This window comes from Bufo bufo, chromosome 4, assembly GCF_905171765.1.
Source record: "Bufo bufo chromosome 4, aBufBuf1.1, whole genome shotgun sequence".
Taxonomy (NCBI): Eukaryota; Metazoa; Chordata; class Amphibia; order Anura; family Bufonidae; genus Bufo; species Bufo bufo.
This window is the reverse complement of record NC_053392.1, coordinates 125380981-125408856: the sequence shown is the minus strand read 5'-3', so window position 1 is coordinate 125408856 and position 27876 is coordinate 125380981. Positions and strand designations below refer to the sequence as shown.

General features: G+C 46.0%; 1 protein-coding gene and 1 long non-coding RNA gene across 3 annotated transcripts; both read right to left on the bottom strand.

Annotated features, from left to right (window-relative positions):
• Nucleotides 1–479: 479 nt before the first annotated feature.
• On the bottom strand, nt 480–26383 carry LOC120997650. The gene is made up of 4 exons (XR_005778206.1): nt 26289–26383; nt 17613–17618; nt 13414–13428; nt 480–489 (listed from the first exon to the last, which is right to left on the bottom strand). It is a non-coding gene; the product is annotated as an uncharacterized LOC120997650 (long non-coding RNA).
• On the bottom strand, nt 3764–12118 carry LOC120997648 (transcription cofactor HES-6-like). 2 transcript variants are annotated; one of them, XM_040427841.1, is made up of 4 exons: nt 11919–12118; nt 6223–6309; nt 5445–5526; nt 3764–5317 (listed from the first exon to the last, which is right to left on the bottom strand). In XM_040427841.1, the coding sequence occupies exons 1-4, from the start codon at nt 11937–11939 to the stop codon at nt 4941–4943; spliced, it is 567 nt and encodes a 188-aa protein (XP_040283775.1). In that variant the 5' UTR covers nt 11940–12118; the 3' UTR covers nt 3764–4940. The 2 variants fall into 2 exon arrangements, with proteins under 2 accessions (XP_040283775.1, XP_040283774.1); XM_040427840.1 differs by lacking the exon at nt 11919–12118 and adding an exon at nt 11733–11859.
• Nucleotides 26384–27876: the final 1493 nt, after the last annotated feature.

Here is a 27876-nt window from a genome sequence, read left to right as displayed (position 1 = left end):
TAAAGTGTGAATAAAACACTGAACTGTTTAATCCAAAGAACTTGTTGTTGCCTCTATGCTGCGTCCACTAATCCTATCTACCAGAGCGAAACCCCACAATTGGTGGAAAATGCGGGCATAAGCAGTGAGGCTGGCGTGAACGCCAATTTTTTTGGTTTCTGCATTTTTCAGGCACTGTTGTATGTCGTACATTACACCAGCTGTATTACAACCAGTGCCCCGCGACAAAATGGAGGCTGTTGTGAAGGCCCTCATGGAGGCTAATCTGCAGCAGCGAGAGACAAACCTGCAGCAATGCGAGGCTAATAAGCAGCAGCAGGAGACTAACCAATTGCTGCTACAACACGTGATGGCTTTGCAGACAGCAGGAGCAACCCCGAGCTTCCACGATGCCCGGAAAGCAGTCTGTGCCGCGATTTCTAAGATGACCCCACAGACGACATCGAAACCTACCTGGCGATGTACGAGAAAGTGGCCATCAGGGAAAAGCTACCCTTTGACCAGTGAGCTGAGGTCGTCGCTCCGTTCCTGGCATACGATTCCCAGTGGGTGTATTTTGACTTGACGGACGATCAAGCTGCCGACTACCAGAAAGTCAAGGGTGAGATTCTGGCAAGACTGGGGGTGAATGTGTTGGTCCGGGCCCAGCGGGTGAATCAGTGGGGGTTCAACCCGGCTGAGCCTGCAAGACCCCAGTATTATAACATACTTCACCTCTTGCAAAAATGGCTACAGCCTGACGTGCTGAGTCCCGCTGCTATGCTGGATCGTATGTTAGCCAATATGTTCTGTAGAGCTTGGCTTTGCCATACCCTCCAGCATTGGATCGGTCAGGTGTCTCTTGGCAATGCCCTTGAAATGGTGGAACGCTATGAAGCTACCAAGAATCTAAAGGAGGGTTCTGTCGGGGGGGGGTCGGCAAACCCCGGAAATCTCCACCCCAGGCTGGAGATTTGAGCTCATAAAACCCGCCCGGTGTGTACCCACAGCAGCCCCGGCTCCGATGGTCTGCTGGCGGTGTCAGGAGCCTGGCCATGTAAGGGCTGACTGTCCCCATCGGCTTGAGCGCATGGACACTAACTATCGCTACCGCCAGTCGCTATAAGCCAGGAGGCTGTGTGCAACAGGTACCCAGGGTCTCTAGATCATTTGTGCCAGGTGGAAGTGGGAGACACTCCGGCAGAGGCCCTGCAGGACTCAGGGAGTCTGGTGACCCTAGTAAGGGCTAACCTGGTGCGATCCCGAGTATACTGGCCGGAAAGTCGGGGTGATGTGCATCCACAGAGACTTTAAAGACTACCCCACCGCGCTGGTGTCTAAGTACGGTGGCCGGTAGATGGACCCACGAAGTGTCTGTCGCCACAAATCTACATTATGAACTCATAATGGGGAGAGACTTCACGACACTGTGGCCTGCTATGAGAGTGACTGATACCCATGAGACAGGGGTAACCCTAGCAGAGTGGTCCGGGTCAGGGGGGAGACCAGAACCCTGGGAACCTGAGACCGAAGGGCCAGCAGTAGGGGTGACCGCCACTTCGGTGGAAGAGGGGGAGACAATCCCGCTAAGTGTGATGGTGGAAGACGTGGAGGACTTACCACCGGGTCCTGAATTGGCAGACCTCAATATCTCCGGGGATAATTTTGGTACCGCCCGTCGGGACCCAACCCTATCCCGCACCTGGGAAAATGTGTTAATAGTAGATGTTCATCAGGATATGTTGTATCAGGTAAAACAACTATGGGGTCAGCCTATTGAACAGTTGGTGGTCCCCAAGGCTTATCGTAAACTTGTGTTAGCTCTAGCCCAGCAACATGTTCTCGGGGGTCACCTGGGGCTGCAGAAAACTCAGGATTGTATTCTACAGAGGTTTTACTGGCCCAGCATATTCAAAGAAGTGGAAGAGTTTTGTAAGTCTTGCCCGACCTGTCAGATAACTAGCCCCCAGCCAGGATTGGCGCCCCCGTTTCTTTTACAGCGACTAATGGACATCGTCGGTACACTTCGGCTTACCTGGACGATATTGTCATCCACAGTACCGACTGGGAAAGTCACCTACCCAAAGTGCAGGCTGTAGTGGACTCCGTTCGGAAAGCTGGCCTAACCGCTAACCCCCAAAAATGTGCGATAGGGTTAGAAGAGACTAAGTACCTGGGGTATGTCTTTGGGCTTGGAGTCATCAAACCCCAAGTGAACAAAATAGAGGCGATACAGAATTGGCCTGACCCGTCACCACTAGGCAAATAAAGTCATTCCTGGGAATGGTGGGCTATTACATGAGGTTTGTTCCCCACTTTGCTACTCTAGCCCTGCCCTTGACAAGACTCTTGAAGGGACACAAGTCAATGATGGTTCGCTGGGATGATCGGGTGGAAGAGGCTTTCTCCACTTTATAGTCAGCCCTGTGCGGGTCCCCGGTTTTGGTGACGCCCGACTTTAAAAGGGAGTTTATAGTACAGACCGATGCCTCCAAAGTAGGCCTCGGTGCTGTCTCAGGAAGTTAACAGGGAGGAGCATCCCGTTGTCTTCCTCAGCCGTTAGCTCACCCCAGCCGAGACACAGTATAATATAGTAGAGAGAGTGCCTGGCTCTCAAGTGGGCACTAGAATCTCTCCGCTATTATATTTTGAGGAGAAAATTCCGCCCAGTGACTGACCACTCCCCTCTCAAGTAGATGAGCCAGGCCAAGGACAGAAATGCCCGGGTCACACGATGGTTTCTCGCTACAAAACTTTTAAGTTTTCGGTGAAACACAGGGCAGGCCGGTTACAGGGAAACGCGGATGCTCTGTCCCGGGTACACTGTCTGGCGTGTGTTCACCCCCTCAGGTTTGAACAAAGAAGGGGGGGGGGGAATGTGACACAGTGATTTTGTCTGGGAAAACAGGTATTTTCCCCCCAGCATGTGCTGCTGGGATGATTTACAGCCAAATACCGGACCGGATTTTACATGCCGATCCGGGTTTTGGCAGCACCTGGCTATCCCTAAATAGGCAGGTGGGCTCAGAAGCGAGGTCTTTGTGTTGGGATCTGGGAGCCTTGTGTCTGGATGAAGGCTTGCTACCTGTTTGGCGTGAAAACAGGTTGGTGCTGCTATGGTCAAGGACTCTTTGAGGCAGAATTGCCGCATGGTGTGAATTAACACCAACACCGCAAGGTGACTTTTTGTTTGTTTGATTATGACTGCTTGTTTTGTCACTTGCCTAAAGTGTGAATAAAACACTGAACTCTTTGATCCAAAGAACTTGTTGTTGCCTCTGTACTGCGTCCGCTAATCCTGTCTACCAGAGCGAAACCCAACAATATATACACTCAAACATGGCACAACAGTACACTAAATGAAAAGTGATTGAATAGTGTTATACTAGTGATGCGAATCAAGATTAGTGACAAAAGATCTTTAAAGAGGACCTTTCATCTGTTTAACCCTAGTCTTACCTTATAGGGCGGCCCCCACTGATGTCATCGCACTTTTCTTTTTTTTTCCTTCTTCCAAAGTTCGTCCGCTGTTGTCCCCGTTGATTTCGGCGCCTTATATTCTAATTAGCCGACTTGGTTATACTAGGCGAAGACTGGAGCGGTTCTCTTCTCCCTGGCTGTGAGCGCATCCAATCAGAGCGCAGCGCTCATAGCCAGGGAGAATGAGCTCAGTGGTGGCCGCCCTATAAGGTAAGACCCTAATTAGACTAGGCCTAAACAGATGAAAGGTCCTCTTTAAAACCAATCAAGAAAAGAAAAGAGCTAGAATTATTTATTTTTTTTACATCAAAAGATCATTAATTTATTCAGGAGAAATTAATGCACAGTAGCACTACTCAAACACACTAGTACTTTTAGTATATTTATATATATATGTATATATTAAAAAAAAATTATAATAGAATCAGGTTGTGGGATAAGAAGTATAAAGAAAAACAATAAGTGCTTGCCAGATGGATGCACACAATGGGGACCATGGATTTGGTTCAAGTGCATCACACAAATTCAGGCACCTGCTCCCTAAAGCATTAAAAATTCATCTATATACACTAAAAAAGCAAAAATAACTACAAACAATGCCATCCTAATATACACATATTCCTGCAAAAAAAAAAGTGTTTCCTATAGCACCCTTCAAATCGGTATCCAAACAATCCTCTAGTCTCCTTCACTGAAGGTAGAACCTCAGGTTACTTAAACACTAGACATCCCTCCTAGGGATTAGAGTTAAACGCACTACCACTATGCCTACGCAGCAAGAACGAGCACTATCTATATTACACCTATATAGCTTCTCTTCAACAAGTGACTTAACCGCATCCCTCTAGACTCGAGCAGTGTTCCTTAACTCCAGTCCTCAGGGACCACCTACCGGTCATGAGAATATCCCTCAGAATGAATACCTGTGGTAAGGTCTGACGCACTGACACTAATTATATATTACCAGCTGAATACTAAGGAAATCCTGAAAACATGGCTGGCAGGTGGGCCCTGAGGACTGGAGTTGAGGAACCCTGCTCTAGAGTCTCGCACCCAAAAGCTGGGGTTGGGTGGTCGGAATTATAATAGGACGGCTAGCCTTGACAGCGGCGAGAGACAGACTAGGGGATAGGATTGCTGCGCAGTATAATGAATAGTATCTGTACAAGGACAACTGTATGACACACACCAAGCTGGTTTACAGAGAATCTTTACAAAGTTGTATCCTGCGTTGTTAATCCTGGACTGTGATCTTGCCATTTCAGCTGGAAAGGAGGCCTTGTCCAGGAGGAAATGTTTAGGTGAATCACAGACAGACATTCATGTCGCTGAAACAATACATGGTGCCTCTTCACATTGCAACAGATAAAGAGTTATCGAGCGAACCATCCAAATATATAGATGCAATATGTACTGGCTCTCGTCTTCTTGGACAGAAATCCATAACCCAGGTGTTTTGCTTTCCAATATTATGGATCACATCACCATGGTCTCCACATGGAAGGGGTTGGAGGCTGCTGAATATCCGGGGTCCTCTCATTGTCCTGCACAGTTTCCATCCCACTTTTACCAATCTCCACATCATCCACATCAGAGCAGCTGTCATCAGAGGATGATCCTAACAAGCTAAGAGCACACGAAGAATCAGAAGATGGGGAATCCAAAAGCACATCCAAAACCAGATCTTCAAGACTTCCCTCACTCAAAGGCATGGACTCCAGCAAATGGTTAAGCAAGTCAGCAGCCAAGCCAGAATCAATGCCTGGACAGCTGGACACGAAGGTATGCACTTCATGCATACACTGGATGTAACCTGCTGCAAATCGTTCACTGGCCTCACGCTGTAACTGGTCCGTTTCTGTAGAAAGTTAAAAGAAATTTTACTTCATTTCTCCAAAACCATCGGGCAGAGACAGTGGCACTTCAAGTTCACAAAACAGGTAATAGCTATGGAAGCTCAAGCGTCATAGCACATATATACCCACCGGCTGATCTCGCCTGAAGGATCCGTTGGACACGCTTTACTGTCAGCTCAAGAACTTCTGCATTCTCCATCTTTGATTGAAACTATTGAGAGAAGATATCAAAATACAGTATAAGGGCCTGTAAAACCCACAAGATTCCTCCTAACCCAAGACCACAATGACAATATTTGGATTTAGCGTCTTTTTAGGCTACTTTCACACCTGCGTTCAGGTGTCCGCTCGTGAGCTCCGTTTGAAGGGGCTCACAAGCAGCCCCGAACGCAACCGTTCAGCCCTAATGCATTCTCAGTGGATGCGGATCCGCTCAGAATGCATCAGTCTGGCAGCGTTCAGCCTCCGCTCCGCTCAGTGAGCGGACACCTGAACACTGCTTGCAGCGTTCGCGTGTCCGCCTGGCCGTGCGGAGGCGAGCGGATCCGTCCAGAGTTATAATGTAAGTCAATGGGGACAGATCCGTTTGAAGATGACACTATATGGCTCAATCTTCAAGCGGATCCGTCCCCCATTGACTTTCAATGTAAAGTCTGGACGGATCCGTTCAGGCTACTTTCACACTTAGAAATTTTTCTAAGTAATAATGCAGACGGATTCGTTCTGAACGGATGCAAACGTCTGCATTATAGGAGCGGATCTGTCTGATGAAACATCAGACGGACCCGCTCCGAACGCTAGTGTGAAAGTAGCCTTAAGTGTAAGATATTCTGTTCACTCTACAAATGATGTATGATGCCAGTCGTCTGACATCTGCTCAGTCATTATATTTCACATAAATACACACCTCATTGTCAGCAAGGATTCCTCGAAGCTCCTGCAGACTTTCATTAATCCTGGCCCTTCTCCTCTTCTCCACAAGAGGTTTCCTTGTCTGCAAAGAAAATAAAATGAGTGGTGAAAAGGACTCCAGGATCCTAAATTCTATTGGCAAGAAAAATGGAAGCAACTACATGGCATACTTTTCCACAAGAATCGATAAACCAACCACCGGTGGTACTTTCTTCAAGCAAAACGCAACAATTGTAGAAGTCTACACAGACAAAGTACCATCAATGTCTTATCGCTGATCGTCCTGAATCATTCTACCAACATCAGTGCTCATCCACCCGGCACAAAGAATCTTCCACTTACATGTCGTCTCTACAACCCCAAATATGACTGTCCATTTCTGAGTTCCTCTTAGGGTATGGCCACACTGTCAGGTTTCTTGATGCCGTTTTGGAGGCCAAAATCAGGAGTGTATCATAAAAGGAGAGAAAGTATAAAAGGACAGATACAACCTCTATTTTCTGCATCAGGAAACCTGACTGTCTGGCTGTACCCTTACACTTCTTTATGGGGTATTCAATATAAATGTAGCCTACTCTACACACAGTCATGGCCAAAAGTTTTTAAACTGACAAATTTTGGTTTTCACAAAGTTGTTTTTTTTACATCTTTTTGTCAGATGTTTTACTGAAGTACAATTCGAAGCATTTCATGTTTTTTTTTTTCATCTTTTATTAACAAATCCATCAAGTTTATGCAAAGACTCAGTATTTCCCGTGTTGACTTTTATTTTTCAAGACTTCTACAATTCGCCCTAGCATGCTGGATATCAGCTTCTGGCAAAATCGTGACTGATGGCAACCCGTTCTTACCTAATCAGTGCTTGGAGTTTATCACAATTTATATGTTTTGTTTGACCACCCACTTTTTGAGGATTGACTACACTGTCAGGCATGCTCAACCTGCAGCCCTCCAGCTGTTGTAAAACTACAACTCCCACAATGCCCTGCTGTAGGCTGTTCGGGCAGGCTGGGAGTTGTAGTTTTGCAAGAGCTGGAGGGCTGCAGGTTGAGCATGCCTGGACTACAGGTTCTCAAGGGGATTGAGATCTGGGGAGTTTCTTGGCCATGGACCCAAAATGTCAATGTTTTCTTCACTTATCACTTTTGCCCTGTGACATGGTGCTCCATCATTCCTCAGATGAGAAGCAACCCCGGACATGAATGGTCTCAGGAGGCTCACTCACAATTTTGTCTAAGAATAAAAAAAAAACACTGAATAAAGAAGGACATTAAAACATACTCCAAAAGCAACTTCTCCCAAATATCCAGGAGCAATTTGGTGACAAACAATGCTTTTTCCAGCATCATGGAGCACCATGTCACAATCACATCTGCGTTGAAGCTTGCCGGATCTACTTAATGCAGATGTGAAACAGACTTAGGGTCCATTCACACAGCCGTGAATGTGTCCGCACCCGTTCCGCAAATTGCGGAACGGGTGCGGACCCATTCATTCTCTATGGGGCAGGAATGGATGCGGACAGCACACAGTGTGCTGTCCGCATCCGCATTTCTGGAGTGCGGCCCTGATCTTCCGGTCCGCAGCTCCCGAAAAAAATATGGGGGTGCTGGCCGAGGGTATTGCGGATCTGCAATATACTACGGACGTGTAAATGGACCCTTAACTAAGTGGTTCAGTGCACAAAACATTGAAATTTTGAGCCCATGGGAACTCCTCAGATCTCAATCCCGTTAAGAACCTGTGGTCAGTCCTAGACCAACAAAAACCTAGAAATTGTGATAAACTCCAAGCACTGATTAGCAAGAGTGGGTTGCATTCAGTCAGGATTTGTCCCAAGGGGTGATATCCAGCATGCCAGGGGGAATTGAAGAAGTCTTGAAAAAGAAGGGTCAACACTGGACATATTGAGTCTTTGCATAAACGTGACGGATTTGTTAATAAAAGTTGAAAAAAAAAATATAAAAAATAACATACACAATGCTTATAAATGTACTTCAGCATACCATAGAAACATCTGATAACATGATCTAAAAATCAATGGAGCAGCAAATCAATATTTGTGTCAGTCTGAAAACCTTTGGCCACGACCGTAAACAGTTCAAGCGAGGTACATTGATCCATGAGCATCCATGACCTCAGCAGACACTGCCGTCTCACAACCTCAAAGAAAAGGCATCAAACACCGTCTTAAAATAGATCAAATAAATCTCGTCGTAGGTTTGAATCCGACCAAGGACAACATCTGCATGGAGTTTGTGTAGGAGTGAAGCATTCAGTACAGGAGGCGCAGCCTGTAGTGTAATATGGCAGAGTACAGGAGACGCAGCCTGTAGTGTAATATGGCAGAGTACAGGAGACGCAGCCTGTAGTGTAATATGGCAGAGTACAGGAGACGCAGCCTGTAGTGTAATATGGCAGAGTACAGGAGGCGCAGCCTGTAGTGTAATATGGCAGAGTACAGGAGGCGCAGCCTGTAGTGTAATATGGCAGAGTACAGGAGGCGCAGCCTGTAGTGTAATATGGCAGAGTACAGGAGACGCAGCCTGTAGTGTAATATGGCAGAGTACAGGAGACGCAGCCTGTAGTGTAATATGGCAGAGTACAGGAGACGCAGCCTGTAGTGTAATATCGCAGAGTACAGGAGGCGCAGCCTGTAGTGTAATATCGCAGAGTACAGGAGGCGCAGCCTGTAGTGTAATATCGCAGAGTACAGGAGGAGCAGCCTGTAGTGTAATATCGCAGAGTACAGGAGGAGCAGCCTGTAGTGTAATATCGCAGAGTACAGGAGGCGCAGCCTGTAGTGTAATATCGCAGAGTACAGGAGGCGCAGCCTGTAGTGTAATATCGCAGAGTACAGGAGGCGCAGCCTGTAGTGTAATATCGCAGAGTACAGGAGGCGCAGCCTGTAGTGTAATATCGCAGAGTACAGGAGACGCAGCCTGTAGTGTAATATGGCAGAGTACAGGAGACGCAGCCTGTAGTGTAATATCGCAGAGTACAGGAGGCGCAGCCTGTAGTGTAATATCGCAGAGTACAGGAGGAGCAGCCTGTAGTGTAATATCGCAGAGTACAGGAGGAGCAGCCTGTAGTGTAATATCGCAGAGTACAGGAGGCGCAGCCTGTAGTGTAATATCGCAGAGTACAGGAGGCGCAGCCTGTAGTGTAATATCGCAGAGTACAGGAGGCGCAGCCTGTAGTGTAATATCGCAGAGTACAGGAGGAGCAGCCTGTAGTGTAATATCGCAGAGTACAGGAGGAGCAGCCTGTAGTGTAATATGGCAGAGTACAGGAGGCGCAGCCTGTAGTGTAATATGGCAGAGTACAGGAGGCGCAGCCTGTAGTGTAATATGGCAGAGTACAGGAGGCGCAGCCTGTAGTGTAATATCGCAGAGTACAGGAGGAGCAGCCTGTAGTGTAATATCGCAGAGTACAGGAGGAGCAGCCTGTAGTGTAATATCGCAGAGTACAGGAGGCGCAGCCTGTAGTGTAATATCGCAGAGTACAGGAGGAGCAGCCTGTAGTGTAATATCGCAGAGTACAGGAGGCGCAGCCTGTAGTGTAATATCTCAGAGTACAGGAGGAGCAGCCTGTAGTGTAATATCGCAGAGTACAGGAGGAGCAGCCTGTAGTGTAATATCGCAGAGTACAGGAGGCGCGGCCTGTAGTGTAATATCGCAGAGTACAGGAGGAGCAGCCTGTAGTGTAATATCGCAGAGTACAGGAGACGCAGCCTGTAGTGTAATATCGCAGAGTACAGGAGGCGCAGCCTGTAGTGTAATATCGCAGAGTACAGGAGGAGCAGCCTGTAGTGTAATATCGCAGAGTACAGGAGACGCAGCCTGTAGTGTAATATCGCAGAGTACAGGAGACGCAGCCTGTAGTGTAATATCGCAGAGTACAGGAGACGCAGCCTGTAGTGTAATATCGCAGAGTACAGGAGACGCAGCCTGTAGTGTAATATCGCAGAGTACAGGAGGCGCAGCCTGTAGTGTAATATCGCAGAGTACAGGAGACGCAGCCTGTAGTGTAATATCGCAGAGTACAGGAGACGCAGCCTGTAGTGTAATATCGCAGAGTACAGGAGGAGCAGCCTGTAGTGTAATATCGCAGAGTACAGGAGGCGCAGCCTGTAGTGTAATATCGCAGAGTACAGGAGGAGCAGCCTGTAGTGTAATATCGCAGAGTACAGGAGGCGCATCCTGTAGTGTAATATCTCAGAGTACAGGAGGAGCAGCCTGTAGTGTAATATCGCAGAGTACAGGAGGAGCAGCCTGTAGTGTAATATCGCAGAGTACAGGAGGCGCGGCCTGTAGTGTAATATCGCAGAGTACAGGAGGAGCAGCCTGTAGTGTAATATCGCAGAGTACAGGAGACGCAGCCTGTAGTGTAATATCGCAGAGTACAGGAGGCGCAGCCTGTAGTGTAATATCGCAGAGTACAGGAGGAGCAGCCTGTAGTGTAATATCGCAGAGTACAGGAGACGCAGCCTGTAGTGTAATATCGCAGAGTACAGGAGGCGCAGCCTGTAGTGTAATATCGCAGAGTACAGGAGACGCAGCCTGTAGTGTAATATCGCAGAGTACAGGAGACGCAGCCTGTAGTGTAATATCGCAGAGTACAGGAGACGCAGCCTGTAGTGTAATATCGCAGAGTACAGGAGACACAGCCTGTAGTGTAATATCGCAGAGTACAGGAGGCGCAGCCTGTAGTGTAATATCGCAGAGTACAGGAGACGCAGCCTGTAGTGTAATATCGCAGAGTACAGGAGACGCAGCCTGTAGTGTAATATCGCAGAGTACAGGAGGAGCAGCCTGTAGTGTAATATCGCAGAGTACAGGAGGCGCAGCCTGTAGTGTAATATCGCAGAGTACAGGAGGAGCAGCCTGTAGTGTAATATCGCAGAGTACAGGAGGAGCAGCCTGTAGTGTAATATCGCAGAGTACAGGAGACGCAGCCTGTAGTGTAATATCGCAGAGTACAGGAGGAGCAGCCTGTAGTGTAATATCGCAGAGTACAGGAGGAGCAGCCTGTAGTGTAATATCGCAGAGTACAGGAGGAGCAGCCTGTAGTGTAATATCGCAGAGTACAGGAGACGCAGCCTGTAGTGTAATATCGCAGAGTACAGGAGGAGCAGCCTGTAGTGTAATATCGCAGAGTACAGGAGGAGCAGCCTGTAGTGTAATATCGCAGAGTACAGGAGGAGCAGCCTGTAGTGTAATATCGCAGAGTACAGGAGGAGCAGCCTGTAGTGTAATATCGCAGAGTACAGGAGGAGCAGCCTGTAGTGTAATATCGCAGAGTACAGGAGCTGTCAACATGTATAGAGGTAACTACAACCCTCATCAGCTAGATGCAAACACTACCATCACACACAAGATATAAGCAATAGGAGGCATGACACAGGGTGACCCACTGTCCTGCTGGAATAGACCAAAGCCTGTGATCTCCACCAGCCAGCCTGACTACTACACCCATCAGGGCACTGATACCATAGAGACATACAAGAAGTAGTACCACCAGAAACATGTACCGACACTTCCCAGGACCGGCATCCTGTGTACATATCACACGGTATACAGGCGAGAACAGTCACCATGTATCAGCTCCACCCCCGGAGGATCAGGCACACGACGAGGCCTAGCGGAGGTACGTATACGGTCCGTGTAGTAAGTGCTGAAGGTCGCTCACCTGCCTGTCCGCCCGGTCCATGGTGACTAGGTGCAGATACTAGGTGAGCAGTGCGTGTACAGGGCGAGCGCTCACACCTGCCTCTCCCCCCGGTCCATGTGACTATATACAACGATCTATGGGTCTCTTTGTGACGTCACAATGCGGCTGCTCACAGTCGCCATATACCCTGCCTTATTTGCATGTGAATGAGAGGCCGCCGCTGACGTCACGTGGTACACGGACCAATCATGGGGCCCGCTATTGTCCCAAGCGGCAGCTGCTGTGTAGAGCAGGAGAATTTGGTGGAGACAGAACGGAGATATTTTGGTTGCTGTCGAAGCCCGCAGCTCGTTTGCCCTGTGTCTGAAAATGTGGGAACATCTGCTGGAGTAGCCCGCACAATGCTTGTTAGGGTCAGAGCTGCTTGATAAGCTTGTATCATATGTATTTTATGTGTCACGCAATAATGACCCTTGTAAATAGTTCAAAGTGTGTGTGTGTGTGTGTGTATATATATTCAACTACACTACCACATAAACGTGACTAGTACTGACTTGTATACATTTCCCATTAGGCTGTGGCGGCAGATAAGCCATTACAGACCAAAAGAGGTGCCTTTGAGATTCAACCCCTATTGTGGAGAAGAGCGGTAAAATAATAAAAAAAAAAATACTGCTAAAAACTCCTGAAACACATTTAGGCTACATGCACACGACCGTGCCGTTTTTTGCGGTCCGCAAAAAACGGAAGCCGCCGTGTGCCTTCCGCAATTTGCGGAACGGGCGGCCCATTGTAGAAATGCCTATTCTTGTCCGCAAAACGGACAAGAATAGGACAGGCTATATTTTTTTGGCGGGGCCTTGGAACGGAGCAACGGATGCGGACAGCACATGGAGTGCAAAAACTGCGGCTTGGATCTGGACCCAAAACACGGTCGTCTGCATGAGGCCTTACTGATCCTCTGTGAACAGTATTGTGGCCGAGACCCAACATTTTCTGAATAAACATGCCGACAATTTTTTGTTGTCTCACTTCAACACATGGCATGTATCATGTAGAGAAAGTTAATACAAGGCACTTACTAATGTATTGTTATTATCTATATTGCCTCCTTTGCTGGCTGGATTCATTTTTTCATCACATTTTACACTGCTCGTATCCATGGTTACAACCACCTTGCAATCCAGCAGAGGTGGACGTGCTTGCACACTATAGGAACAAGAGCCACCTTAGGGTACTTTCACACTTGCGGCAGAGCAATCCGGCAATCTGCATGCAAACGGAAAGCATTTGTAGACGGATCTGGATGCAGATCCGTCTTACAAATGCATTGCAAGAACGGATCCGTCTCTTTGTTTGTCATCCGGAGAAACGGATCCGTTATATATTTCTTTCACATTTTTACCGCTCTGCGCATGCGCAGACCGGAAGGACAGATCTTGCATAGCGGAATTTTGAAAGCACTAAGGCTACTTTCACACTTGCAGCAGGACGGATCCGACAGGCTGTTCACCCTGTCGGATCCGTCCTTCCGCTATTTTGCCGTGCCGCCGGACCGCCGCTCCATCCCCATTGACTATAATGGGGACGGGGGCGGAGCTCCGGTGCAGCACAGCAGTGCACGGCGAAAGGCCGCCGGACTAAATGTCCTGCATGTCCGACTTTTTAGTCCAGCGGCCTCTCACCGCGAACTGCCGTACTGCGCCGGAGCTCCGCCCCCGTCCCCATTATAGTCAATGACAAGAAAAAGACAAAAAAACACAGCGCCTCATGTGTGGTACCGCCTTATAAATAATAGTATTATGGTGCATATTTCGCTTACCGGATGCTGTATATGCCTTAGCTGGTATCTATCCCCACCAGCATCAGGGAATGCCATGCTGCTGCCTGGGCCTCTTACTGTCTCGATAGTTCCAGGAAAGTTTGTATGCAGAAAATCATAAAAGTGTGAGGCCACTTTCCGGCGCTGCTGGCATATAGATCAATCCTTGAGATTAGTAATATTATTTAATTGAGTTCAAGTCAACGCGTTTCAAGGGCGAAGCGCCCCCTTCGTCAGGACAATTTACAGAATACAAAGTCACTTGCTATAGGGGTATTTAAAACACTATTTTGGCGGGTTAATCTGGGGGAGGTTCAGAGGTAGGAGCGGGCGTGTTTAGTATAATGAAGCTACTAGCTTGTTGACCTCATTACCAGAGTCATTCAATAGCTTTCAATTGCATTAATTAAAAGATAAAAGAGACACACATTAGTATCTAGTATGACACATCGGGGGATACATTGTATACAGGGAGTGCAGAATTATTAGGCAAGTTGTATTTTTGAGGATTAATTTTATTATTGAACAACAACCATGTTCTCAATGAACCCAAAAAACTTATTAATATCAAAGCTGAATATTTTTGGAAGTAGTTTTTAGTTTGTTTTTAGTTTTAGCTATTTTAGGGGGATATCTGTGTGTGCAGGTGACTATTACTGTGCATAATTATTAGGCAACTTAACAAAAAACAAATATATACCCATTTCAATTATTTATTTTTACCAGTGAAACCAATATAACATCTCAACATTCACAAATATACATTTCTGACATTCAAAAACAAAACAAAAACAAATCAGTGACCAATATAGCCACCTTTCTTTGCAAGGACACTCAAAAGCCTGCCATCCATGGATTCTGTCAGTGTTTTGATCTGTTCACCATCAACATTGCGTGCAGCAGCAACCACAGCCTCCCAGACACTGTTCAGAGAGGTGTACTGTTTTCCCTCCTTGTAAATCTCACATTTGATGATGGACCACAGGTTCTCAATGGGGTTCAGATCAGGTGAACAAGGAGGCCATGTCATTAGATTTTCTTCTTTTATACCCTTTCTTGCCAGCCACGCTGTGGAGTACTTGGACGCGTGTGATGGAGCATTGTCCTGCATGAAAATCATGTTTTTCTTGAAGGATGCAGACTTCTTCCTGTACCACTGCTTGAAGAAGGTGTCTTCCAGAAACTGGCAGTAGGACTGGGAGTTGAGCTTGACTCCATCCTCAACCCGAAAAGGCCCCACAAGCTCATCTTTGATAATACCAGCCCAAACCAGTACTCCACCTCCACCTTGCTGGCGTCTGAGTCGGACTGGAGCTCTCTGCCCTTTACCAATCCAGCCACGGGCCCATCCATCTGGCCCATCAAGACTCACTCTCATTTCATCAGTCCATAAAACCTTAGAAAAATCAGTCTTGAGATATTTCTTGGCCCAGTCTTGACGTTTCAGCTTGTGTGTCTTGTTCAGTGGTGGTCGTCTTTCAGCCTTTCTTACCTTGGCCATGTCTCTGAGTATTGCACACCTTGTGTTTTTGGGCACTCCAGTGATGTTGCAGCTCTGAAATATGGCCAAACTGGTGGCAAGTGGCATCTTGGCAGCTGCACGCTTGACTTTTCTCAGTTCATGGGCAGTTATTTTGCGCCTTGGTTTTTCCACACGCTTCTTGCGACCCTGTTGACTATTTTGAATGAAACGCTTGATTGTTCGATGATCACGCTTCAGAAGCTTTGCAATTTTAAGAGTGCTGCATCCCTCTGCAAGATATCTCACTATTTTTGACTTTTCTGAGCCTGTCAAGTCCTTCTTTTGACCCATTTTGCCAAAGGAAAGAAAGTTGCCTAATAATTATGCACACCTAATATAGGGTGTTGATGTCATTAGACCACACCCCTTCTCATTACAGAGATGCACATCACCTAATATGCTTAATTGGTAGTAGGCTTTCGAGCCTATACAGCTTGGAGTAAGACAACATGCATAAAGAGGATGATGTGGTCAAAATACTCATTTGCCTAATAATTCTGCACGCAGTGTAGTGTGCAAACTTCAATAGCGCTAGATCGAGCGCTCCATATTAGAACTTGATACATGGATTAAGATGATACATTTATTAATAATGAGAAATTCTTCACAGCGCTGGCTTCTCCATAATATCGCAGCGCACACCGTTCTCTCACACAGAGCCGGAGCCATTCTCATCTCCATGCCCTCTCTGTGCACGATCCTATGAGTCAACAGCGCTGCAGGATCTCTGGACACACACTACATGCGGCGATCCTGTGAGTCAACAGCGCTGCAGGATCTCTGGACACACACTACATGCGGCGATCCTGTGAATCACCAGCGCTGAAGAATCTCTGGGCACACACTACATGCGGCGATCCTGTGAGTCAACAGCGTTGCAGGATCTCTGGGCACACACTACATGCGGCGATCCTGTGAGTCAACAGTGCTGCAGGATCTCTGGACACACACTACATGCGGCGAACCTGTGAATCACCAGCGCTGCAGGATCTCTGGACACACACTACATGCGGCGATCCTGTGAATCACCAGCGCTGAAGAATCTCTGGGCACACACTACATGCGGCGATCCTGTGAGTCAACAGCGTTGCAGGATCTCTGGACACACACTACATGCGGCGATCCTGTGAGTCAACAGCGCTGCAGGATCTCTGGACACACACTACATGCGGCGATCCTGTGAATCACCAGCGCTGAAGAATCTCTGGGCACACACTACATGCGGCGATCCTGTGAGTCAACAGCGTTGCAGGATCTCTGGGCACACACTACATGCGGCGATCCTGTGAGTCAATAGCGCTGCAGGATCTCTGGACACACACTACATGCGGCGATCCTGTGAATCACCAGCGCTGCAGGATCTCTGGACACACACTGCATGCGGCGATCCTGTGAGTCAACAGCGCTGCAGGATCTCTGGGCACACACTACATGCGGCGATCCTGTGAGTCAACAGCGCTGCAGGATCTCTGGGCACACACTACATGCGACGATCCTGTGAGTCAACAGCGCTGCAGGATCTCTGGACACACACTACATGCGGCGATCCTGTGAATCACCAGCGCTGCAGGATCTCTGGACACACACTGCATGCGGCGATCCTGTGAGTCAACAGCGCTGCAGGATCTCTGGACACACACTACATGCGGCGATCCTGTGAATCACCAGCGCTGCAGGATCTCTGGACACACACTGCATGCGGCGATCCTGTGAGTCACCAGCGCTGCAGGATCTCTGGACACACACTACATGCGGCGATCCTGTGAATCACCAGCGCTGCACGATCTCCAAACTCAGATCCTCGCAGCTCACACAGTCACCCTGTGCAGCGCTGGAGTTCACCTCGATTCCTGTTCTCTGCACCAACTGGTGCAGTGGCCATACGAGGTTCGGGACCCTTATTTCTCAGACGATGGGGGGATTCATATACATGCCAATATTAGAGCTTCTGGCCCTGATGTGCAATTAATTGCTAAATACCGGCTACTTATATATAGTGGGGGTAAGTATAAAATAGATGATTAAAGTTCTTATGGACGGTGTGTGGCCATGCTGAAAGAGTTAAACTATTATAGGGCACCAGATATATAAAAGAGATAGACATGTCTACCAAAAATAAAAGCATATTGGGATTGCAACCATGGCAATCAAATATATTATTAAAAATATATAATAAATAAGTCTCTACTTAGTTCCCTATTTTTGGCATAGATAAAATACATGAACTCCCTGGGAGCACAATTGATGGAAGTCATTAAGTGAGTAAATAGATACATAAAAAATACATAAAAGATACATAAAATTAAATAAATATATGGGTGGATATATGTAGTGAAAGTGTTATTATGTGTGTTGGACACTATCTCACTCTGTACTATTAACCCTAATTATATACATGAAATAATAGGGAATGCAGAATTATGGTATGAGGGCAAAACATTAATATTATGGGGAACTTGAATTAGGTTATTGGGGGAGGGGGGGGGGAGTGTGACTCCACTTATAGCATTATCATTGGCAGTTCCTTTAGGGAGGACAGATATGTGTTTTCATGCCCCCCTTTTATTATCTACCCATATATTTATTTAATTTTATGTGTCTTTTATGTATTTTTTATGTATCTATTTACTCACTTAATGACTTCCATGCATTCAGGCAAGTCTTCAGTTTTTTGGGCCGGAGATAAAACCGTAGCATGCTGCGGTATTATCTCCGTCCTGATCAGTCAAAAAGACTGAACTGAAGACATCCATTCCTGATGCATCCTGAACGGATTACTCTCCATTCAGAATGCATGGGGATAAAACTGATCAGTTCTTTTCCGGATTTGAGCCCCTAGGACGGAACTCTATGCTGGAAAAGAAAAACGCTAATGTGAAAGTACCCTTAGGTGGGAGGGCACATAGGCTGGTGCTTTTTTCTTTAGTGTGCAAGCACAGCCACTGCTGATGAATTTCAGGGTGGTCATAACCATGGAAACGAGTAGTTTATAATGTGCTGGAAAAATGAATCCAGCCAGCAAAGGAAGCAATATGGACAACCACTATACATTAGTAAGTGCCTTGTATTAACTTTCTCTACATGATATATGCCACTTGCTGAAGTGACACAACCCCTTTAAGTATACATTTTATTGAATATTTTAACAGGAAAACACAGTTCATTGATATAAAGGCATCACTCATGACCAATATCCAGCACAGTACATACATAAATAAAAAACTACCAAAGAAAAGGAAAGATGCCATAGCGAGGCAAAAATATGGAACCACGTTATCCATACGAGGTAGTTCAAAAATGCCACGTGTGGTGCTACAGGTTACATAAGAAAAAACAGAGTATTGGACCAGTAGGGAAAAGGTACAGAAGGGAAAAGCAGGGAGGAAAAAAACAACAAGACAGCGACATCGCCAATAATGGAATATAAAGTGATGACGAACAAGTGTATATCTCCATAAGGTGCATATTTCCAAAACAGACATAGCATTGGTGTTCCAACCTTTAAATCAAGTCAGATAAAGGGCGAGCACATTTACTTCCAGTACATATAGACCGTCGGTCACGTATCTTTGTCCTGGATTTCAAAGAATCAGCTAAATAACCTCATACAGCATGTATTGATTTACTAAAGCCACAATCTGCGAGAGCGTCGATATGTGAGCAGGCTTCCTAGTGCCTTGCTATCAAAGTCCTAGCTGCAGTATAAATATACAGGGTGGGCCATTTATATGGATACACCTTAATAAAATGGGAATGGTTGGTGATATTAACTTCCTGTTTGTGGCACATTAGTATATGTGAGGGGGGAAACTTTTCAAGATGGGTGGTGACCATGGCGGCCATTTTGAAGTCGGCCATTTTGAATCCAACTTTTGTTTTTTCAATAGGAAGAGGGTCATGTGACACATCAAACTTATTGGGAATTTCACAAGAAAAACAATGGTGTGCTTGGTTTTAACGTAACTTTATTCTTTCATGAGTTATTTACAAGTTTCTGACCACTTATAAAATGTGTTCAATGTGCTGCCCATTGTGTTGGATTGTCAATGCAACCCTCTTTTCCCACTCTTCACACACTGATAGCAACACCGCAGGAGAAATGCTAGCACAGGCTTCCAGTATCCGTAGTTTCAGGTGCTGCACATCTCGTATCTTCACAGCATAGACAATTGCCTTCAGATGACCCCAAAGATAAAAGTCTAAGGGGGTCAGATCGAGAGACCTTGGGGGCCATTCAACTGGCCCACGATGACCAATCCACTTTTGAGGAAACTGTTCATCTAGGAATGCTCGGACCTGAAACCCATAATGTGGTGGTGGGTGCACCATCTTGCTGGAAAAACTCAGGGAACGTGCCAGCTTTAGTGCATAAAGAGGGAAACACATCATCATGTAGCAATTTCGCATATCCAGTGGCCTTGAGGTTTCCATTGATGAAGAATGGCCCCACTATCTTTGTACCCCATATACCACACCATACCATCAATTCTTTTGTTCCAACAGTCTTGGAGAATCTATCCAATGTGGGTTAGTGTCAGACCAATAGCGGTGGTTTTGTTTGTTAACTTCACCATTCACATAAAAGTTTGCCTCATCACTGAACAAAATCTTCTGCGTAAACTGAGGGTCCTGTTCCAATTTTTGTTTTGCCCATTCTGCAAATTCAGTGCGCCGATCTGGGTCATCCTCGTTGAGATGCTGCAGTAGCTGGAGTTTGTAAGGGTGCCATTTGTGAGTAGCTAATATCCGCTGAAGGGATGTTCGACTAATGCCACTCTCCAGTGACATGCGGCGAGTGCTACGCTGTGGGCTCTTGCTGAATGAAGCTAGGACAGCCACTGATGTTTCTTCATTAGAGACAGATTTCATGCGCCCACATTTTGGCAAATCTAACACTGAACCAGTTTCACAAAACTTAGCAAGCAGTTTGCTAACTGTAGCATGGGAGATGGGTGGTCTCGTAGGGTGTCTTGTATTGAAATCTGCTGCAATGACCCGGTTACTGCGTTCACCAGACATCAACACAATTTCTATCCGCTCCTCACGTGTTAACCTCGGCGACATGTCAATGGCTGTAAACAAAGAGAAACTTGTAAATAACTCATGAAAGAATAAAGTTATGTTAAAACCAAGCACACCATTGTTTTTCGTGTGAAATACCCAATAAGTTTGATGTGTCACATGACCCTCTTCCTATTGAAAAAACAAAAGTTGGATTCCAAATGGCCGACTTCAAAATGGCCGCCATGGTCACCACCCATCTTGAAAAGTTTCCCCCCTCACATATACTAATGTGCCACAAACAGGAAGTTAATATCACCAACCATTCCCATTTTATTAAGGTGTATCCATATAAATGGCCCACCCTGTAGACATAGACCCATCTATGAGACCCGCTGACGATCTGATGTGTATGGAGAGCTTCACCAGTTCTCGCTAAGCCATGCTCCCATATAGAGCCAAGTGTCTAAAATACATAAATGTGACGCAATGCATATGGCGATACTAGAGTTTTTACCATAAATTAAAGGGCTACAGATATTAAAGACCTATATTCAGGATAGGTCACCAATATCAGATCGCTGGGGGTCCGACTACCAGCACCCACAGCTGTTTGAAGGGGCTGCGGCATCATGCGAGCGCTGAGTCCTCTTCAGTGTTTTCACGGCATCTAGATTGTAGCCGTGCTGAATGGAACAAAGAGCTGTAAGTACATTGCACTGCCGCAAGAATGGAGACGCATGCAGGTAAAAAAAAATTGAAGAGTACCCAGCCCTTGCCCCTTAGGTTTAGCAGTGGGAGTGTCAGGACTAAGACTCCTATGATCTGATATTTATGATCTAACCTGAGGCCGGACTATTGACTTTGGAGCAATGAGGGTGTCACCATTGCTCTTGTTGCACACCAGCTCCACTAATTTCTGTGGCCAGCCCCTCCATGGCTGCTTTGATTCACAGGTCCAAACAATGGCAAAGAAGCAAGAGCCCAGATACAATGAAACAGGCCCAAACTATGATATTACCACCACTGTGAATCACAGATAATGAGGTTTTTATGCTGTAATGTGATATTTTTCTATTTTGGTTTCAAAACATTCTTACAATAGCCTTCTGGCTTGTCCAGGTGATCTTTAGCAAACTGCAGATGGGCAGCAATGTTCTTTTTGGAGAGCAGTGGCTTTCTCCTCACAACCCTGCCATTCACACCGTTGTTATTCAGTTTGCTCCCGATGGACTCATGAACATTACTATTAGCTAATGTGAGAAAGGCCTTCAGTTGCCTAGAGGGTACCTTGGGTTCCTTTACCTCATAGACTATTACATGCCTTGCTCTTGGCATGATCTTTGTTGGTCAACCAAATATGGTCTTGATTTTTTTCCCATTTGTACACAATCTGTTTGAGTGTGGATTTTTGGAGTCCAGACTCTTTAGAGATTGTTTTGTAACCATTTCCAGCCTGAAGAGCATCAAAAACTCTTCTTCTGAGGTTCTCAGACATCTGCTTTATTCTTGCCATGTTACACTTCCACAAACATGTTGTGAAGATCAGATTTTGATAGGTACCAACAGATAAGCCACTCACACCTGAGTAATAAATGACCAAGTCTGATATTTTTGACCCATCTACAGTTAACCCTTTTAAGAAAACATATAAATAATTTTAACAGTCCATATCTTCAAATTTTTGGAGTGAAATGTGGTGAATGTTTTAAACTGAGTAAATGGGGTGCTTATTTTAACTTTTTAGCCCAGACCCTCTAATATCTTGAGGAGATGCTGACTGTTTTTGTGCATTTGTGGAAAATGTCTGTACGAAATATTCTTTCTTAGACTTTAAACCGGTGCTGAGTCTTCATGGTAACAATTAAGTGTCCCTCTGGTTTGGAGCAGGCTTGCCAATTGCATCTAAACTCACAGACAGTCTATAAAATAGGAGACTTTTCTGATTTGATGGAGGATCCTATACAGGTTGTTGTGATTTTTATTGTGATTTTTAGCAATTATCATCATGTAGTCTCGGTAATGTTTTCTTCACATCACTTTAGAGTCTACAGTATATTGGGGGATCTCCATATATCTCCTGTACAGGCATACAGGTCTAATAGGCTTCCATTTGTAAAAACATATATTACATTTTTTTTTAATGGAATAGTATAGTCTACTAAGCCATTCTATACCACAAAAAGGTATACTTATGCATAACAAACAGTTCATTGGAGGCCAAAAAGATTCTCTTTTGGCTTTGGTAAGGTGTATAGATCTCTATGCATGTGTTTGGCATATAACCTAGAAGCTCCTTCTAGCATAAGAGCTCTTTCACCCGAGCGTGTCCTTTGCGGGAATCACACTCCGTGTGAGAAAGGTATTGTGTGGTCTGGACTACAGAAGTGCGCGCCATTATCATGATCAAGCTGTCAGTCTGATTCCAATACAGAAAGGTCAGGAGGAGGCACACAGCATAATCAATCATGATAATACCGTGCACTTCTGCAGTCCAGACTTCACGAGCCCTCTCTCACACGGAGTGTGATTCCCGCAAGGGACACGCTCGTGTGAAAGAGCCCTAAAACGTAAAGTGTGACTGTTTTGGTTTATATTTAATCTTCTTACAAAAGCACTCACAGTGTTGCTAAGGAGGGTCTGTCTTCAGTCTCTAGTGTTTTACTGAGTACTGAAGACGTCCATGTGTAACATACAGGGGTTTCTTATCACTACCCCAATCCCTGACTATGTGCATATGCCCTATCACTGCTGACTTGTTACACACTGGCGTCTTCAGCACTCAGTAAAGCACTGAAGACTGAAGACAGATTCTTTTCAGTTACAGCTTGGACCCATCTGAGACATTGATGACATATCACTAGGATATGTCAAATAGGAGCGGGTGCACTGCATGTGTGGTGTACACTCATTCACTTCAGGGGCGCAGTTCTGGTGACCTGCTCTGACATTGATCTTAGCGATATGCCATCAATGTCCCAGATGGGAATACCCCTCTAATGTTCTTACACCAAAGGAGTTATCCAATGTCTTCAACAGCCACCCCCCCCCCCATGTGCCGGGCCCCTCACAGGTAATATACTTACCCCACTCCCACTCCCCGCACTGCTCCTAGTCCCTGCACCGCTGCTGCTGCTTCTCCCTGTACACGGATGAAAACATCTTGTGTCGGGGGGGGGGGAGCAGCCAATGGCAGGCAGGGATGGGGACAAGCCTCCCTAGCATCAAGGGTGACGCTAGAGAGGCTTGTCCCGACCCCGCCTGCCATTGTCTGCTCCCCCTCGACACTGGATGTTTTCATCCGTGTACAGGGAGAAGCAGCAGCGGCGGTGCGGGGACCAGGTCCGGCGCAGGAGGTGAGGAGTGGGGTAAGTATATTCCATGTGAGGGGCCCGGCAGATGGGACGGCTGTTGGAGACATTGGATAACCCCTTTAATGTTATGTGAACAGAGCCCAATGTGTTTATATCAGTATCTGACTTATAAATATAACACTGGCCATAAAATGGGTATTTGAGATAAAAAATAAAAAAAAGTAATTAAAAGAGCCAAACTTAGCCTGGCCATACATAGCTCTTCGCCGAACCCTTGACAGTTATTCCTTCCAGCACCCCTATACACAGGCATGCTCAGCTCAGCTGAGTATGCATGTTCAAGTTCAAGTTTTTATTTTTCATATACTCAGTGCAACAATATGCAATAAAAACATATACACATTATGGGTGACATTTACTAAGACCAGCAATTTAGACACCGGTCTTAGTCCATGTCCGCCACCGCTTGATGCGCCTTAGTTATGTAGAGGGGCCGTCATCTACATAACTAAGGCACTTTACCTGAGGCCGTGCGGCTCGCTTAAATCTACACCAGCTCACTTGCTTGCGTAGATTTAAGTCATTTTCTACGCAAAAAACAAGCGTAGAAAATGATGAGGATCCAGACGGACCTACCGGCCTGCCCCTTCCCCACCCACATCACGCCCCCTTTTCTCGGAACTGGAGAAAAAACCGTGGCGTACACAGGAAAAAGGCACAGAGTTTGCCGCAAAAAACCTTTGCAACAAAAGTGGAGTATATTTTTTAATAAATGACTCCCTATGTATATATAAAACAATACAAATGATTTACACACGTAGTTATTCACGTCATTGCAGAGACAGGTAAACTGTAAACATATTATAGTATAAATGTCACGGACGTTCCCTTGGCAGGTACCAGGTGATCAGAGAGACTGGCAACTCGTGGGTTAAATTGATAAGTTCACTGTGGATCTTATTGTGTCTGTGTTTTGGTGAATGCCACACCCCTTCCTTCAGGTGTTGCTTGTGCAATGAGCCGGACCGTGGGTAAAGTTACACGGAGGGCCAAATTATGCAGTGGGTCAGGATATGGGTATAATAGTCTATAGTTTTGTTCATGACGCCAATTGCAGCGTGCGCAGGATACTGTCACAGGGCCCTTTAAGGTGTTGTAACTCACGTACACGGTTAGGAATGCCAGAGTGGTGTAATGTCTCTGTATGGTAGTGATAATGGTGTCTCCTACCTGGGTACGGCTGGACTCCTGGATCCTGGCTCACTTGCAATAAAATGAGTGTGGTGCTAGTAGGAGTAATAGAGGAATTTGCAGCAGAAATTGAGATCCAGACCTTGGGTAAAGTTCAAACTTGTCTTTACTGGTTGTAGCTTTCATCCAAGCAAGGTACAGCATTAGTCTTTGGTCCCAGCAGGTATTGGCAATGTGTGGCAGGAATATACAGTATCTTCTGCTCTATCATGTACCTGGAGCTTTGCAGGAAAGGGACGTCTGCTTTGTAGCTCTGTAATGTGGCAGGAATTTGGCTTCTGCAATCTATCTTCTGCTGTCTGGGGACTGACTAGCTGAGGAGGAATATGGCTTCTCCTGGGTCTCTGGACTTTGACTCACAGTTCGCTTCACAGGGTATGCTTCTTCCTGGAATTCTGGAGTTGTCTCCTTGCTTCTACCAGCTGAGGCTGAAGGGCTCAGGCTGGGGATTATGATCAATGTCTCAGCCGAGACAAGATCCTGGCTTTGGTTCCCTATATCTGGGAGCTCCTACATGCACAGCCTTCCCCTAGCAGGGGTGGCTGGCACACTGACTTAAACTTCCTTCTCCACCCATGAGGCATGATGTGGGTGCAGCCCACTTCTGCTCACAGAGGGGGGAGCTAAACTGGAATGTACTATTCCAGCCTAGAGACACTAAACTGAACTAAGTCCTTGCTGAATATTGCTGCCACCTTCTGGTGAACATAGAAATTACAGCAATATACATGTAACAAGGCTTTCAATGCACATTTGAGAGAATATTATGTGAAATTACACAAGATGACAAGACAAATACTCTGAACAGATTGTAGCGGGGTAAAAGAGTTTCGTAACACAACTCTGGGGTGTTACACTTGTTGGTAATTTACTTTTCCTATAAGTAGCCGCTTCACACTCTTGGAGGTGCAGTTTATAGATTTTCTTCCTGCTTTCTAACTGGCTGGTCAGTTGTACGCTGTAGTGCTTCTGGAGTTGCCAGTTTTCTACTTTCAGATAAGTCTTGTCTGTTCTTATTGTTTTGTGTTTGTTATATTCCCTATTGTTTGTATCTGGGTCTGAGACAGAGACTTCCATTCGTCCATCTGGGGAGGAATGGGTTGTCTCTGGTCCTAACCTCATTCCAGGGCCTTATAGGGATATAAGGGCCTAGGTATACAGCATATGAATATTCCTACCTTCAAGGTCTGTTCATATTGATAGGTAGTTAGGACCTGGATTAGGGTTGTTTAGGAGGTGACCTGTTCCTTCCCTAGTTTCCAGGCCCAGTTACTATTCCCCTTCCCTCCTGTGTTTAGTGTGGAGTTTTTCCCCCACACTGATCGTGACAATAAAAGGGACCTATTTCTTGTTTTTATCTTTTTTAAGTCCTTATTTCAGTATATATTGTTCTGTATTTAGACCGCCCGAGAGAAGAAGCTCTTCCTGAGCCTTTTTATATATTTGTTCTTAGGCTACTTTCACACTATCACTTGTACATCGGGCATTGCCCGAAGCTACAGCGTTGTTGTCTGGCCCCATTAACTATAATGGGAACCGGTGGAGTTCTGACCGCAACCTGGCAAATATGTTGAGAATCAGCCAGGTGAGCATCTCTTTCCTGACTCGAGCACTGAGAACATGCAGTGGTCCGGGTGGCTGGGGTCTTTGATTATCCTTCATTCTCTGGTTCTATCCCGCTGTGTATAAATATTCTGTAAAGCAGGGAGGGGACACTTTGTTACACGCTCTGCTGATTGTTCTACTCTGGCTAGTGCTTTAAGATCTTGCACTGTGGCACTGCCAAACCATGCTGTAATATTACCAGCCAGAAGGCTCTCGATGGCTCTCGATGGTGAGAGCCATCTGCCAAGGCAACGTATGAAGGTACTGTTGTATCTTTACAGTTACATTGCCTATGTGGTTACTCCATGAGAGGTCCTCAGTGAGTTGGACACCAAGGTATTTGAAAGAACTCCACTGAGGCTCCACTAATAGTAAGGGGAGAATAATTCCTGGTGTGCAACCTACTGAAGTCTACTACCATCTCCATGTTTTTTTCCACTTTCATGGAGAGGTTGTTATCCTGGCACCATAAGGCCACCTTCTCAAATTCTCACAGGTAGGGCCTTTCATCGCTCTTGGTAATCAGGCCCACCACCACAGTATCTGCAAACTTTACCACTTTGTTGGACACACAGTTGCAGGTATACAAGAAATATAACAGTGTGTTGAGGATGCAGCCCTGAGGGGCACCAGTGCTGAGGGTGATTGAGACAGAGGACTTGTTCCCCACTCTCACCACCCGAGGTCTTCCTGTAAGAGAGTCTTGGATCCAAGTGAGAGAGGATGCAGTGCAGAACGTGCGTTATGGTATCATCTGTGGATAGATTTTGCTAGTAAGCTAATTGCAGTGGATCAGCTGGAGAGAGATGATGAGATATGGTCTCTGACCAGTCGCTCAAAACACTTCATAGCAATGGAGGTCAGTGCTGCTGGGTGGTAATAATTTAGTGATGTTCACTACTTTAAACACTCTTCTGACGTCATGCTCAGTAATGCACCAGAGTCACCGTTAACGTGGCTCACGGTTGTGGTATCAGCCTCAGAACATGCATTGTATAAATTTAAAAGTCAGCTTGCAATGTGGGAATGGGTTTATCTTTTTGCATACTTTGCCACAGAGTTCTATTTGACTGTTGGAACTGAGTTTCCGTGTTTTCTTTATACTTTCTTTTTGCTTTCTTCACCGTATTTTGGGGGTTATAGGAAGCTGCTTTACAATCATTCATGATTCTGGTCATCAGCACCATGATATAGCAAGCTGTGCATGCATTAACAGCCTTGTGGATGGTTTGATCTAGCATTGGTTTCTAATTAGGGAAAACTTTGACTGTAGTTGTAGGTAGGTCTCTCCTATCACAAACTAAATGTAGCCTGATCCAGTCCCTCTGGTGCTGCACATGATATGTCGAAAGAAATCTGGTACAATATTTTTAAAATTTGCTTTATTAAAGTCCCCTGTAATAGCCAGTACAGCGTCAGGATACCAGGCTGAAATATACAGATGTCCTTAAAGGGAGTCTG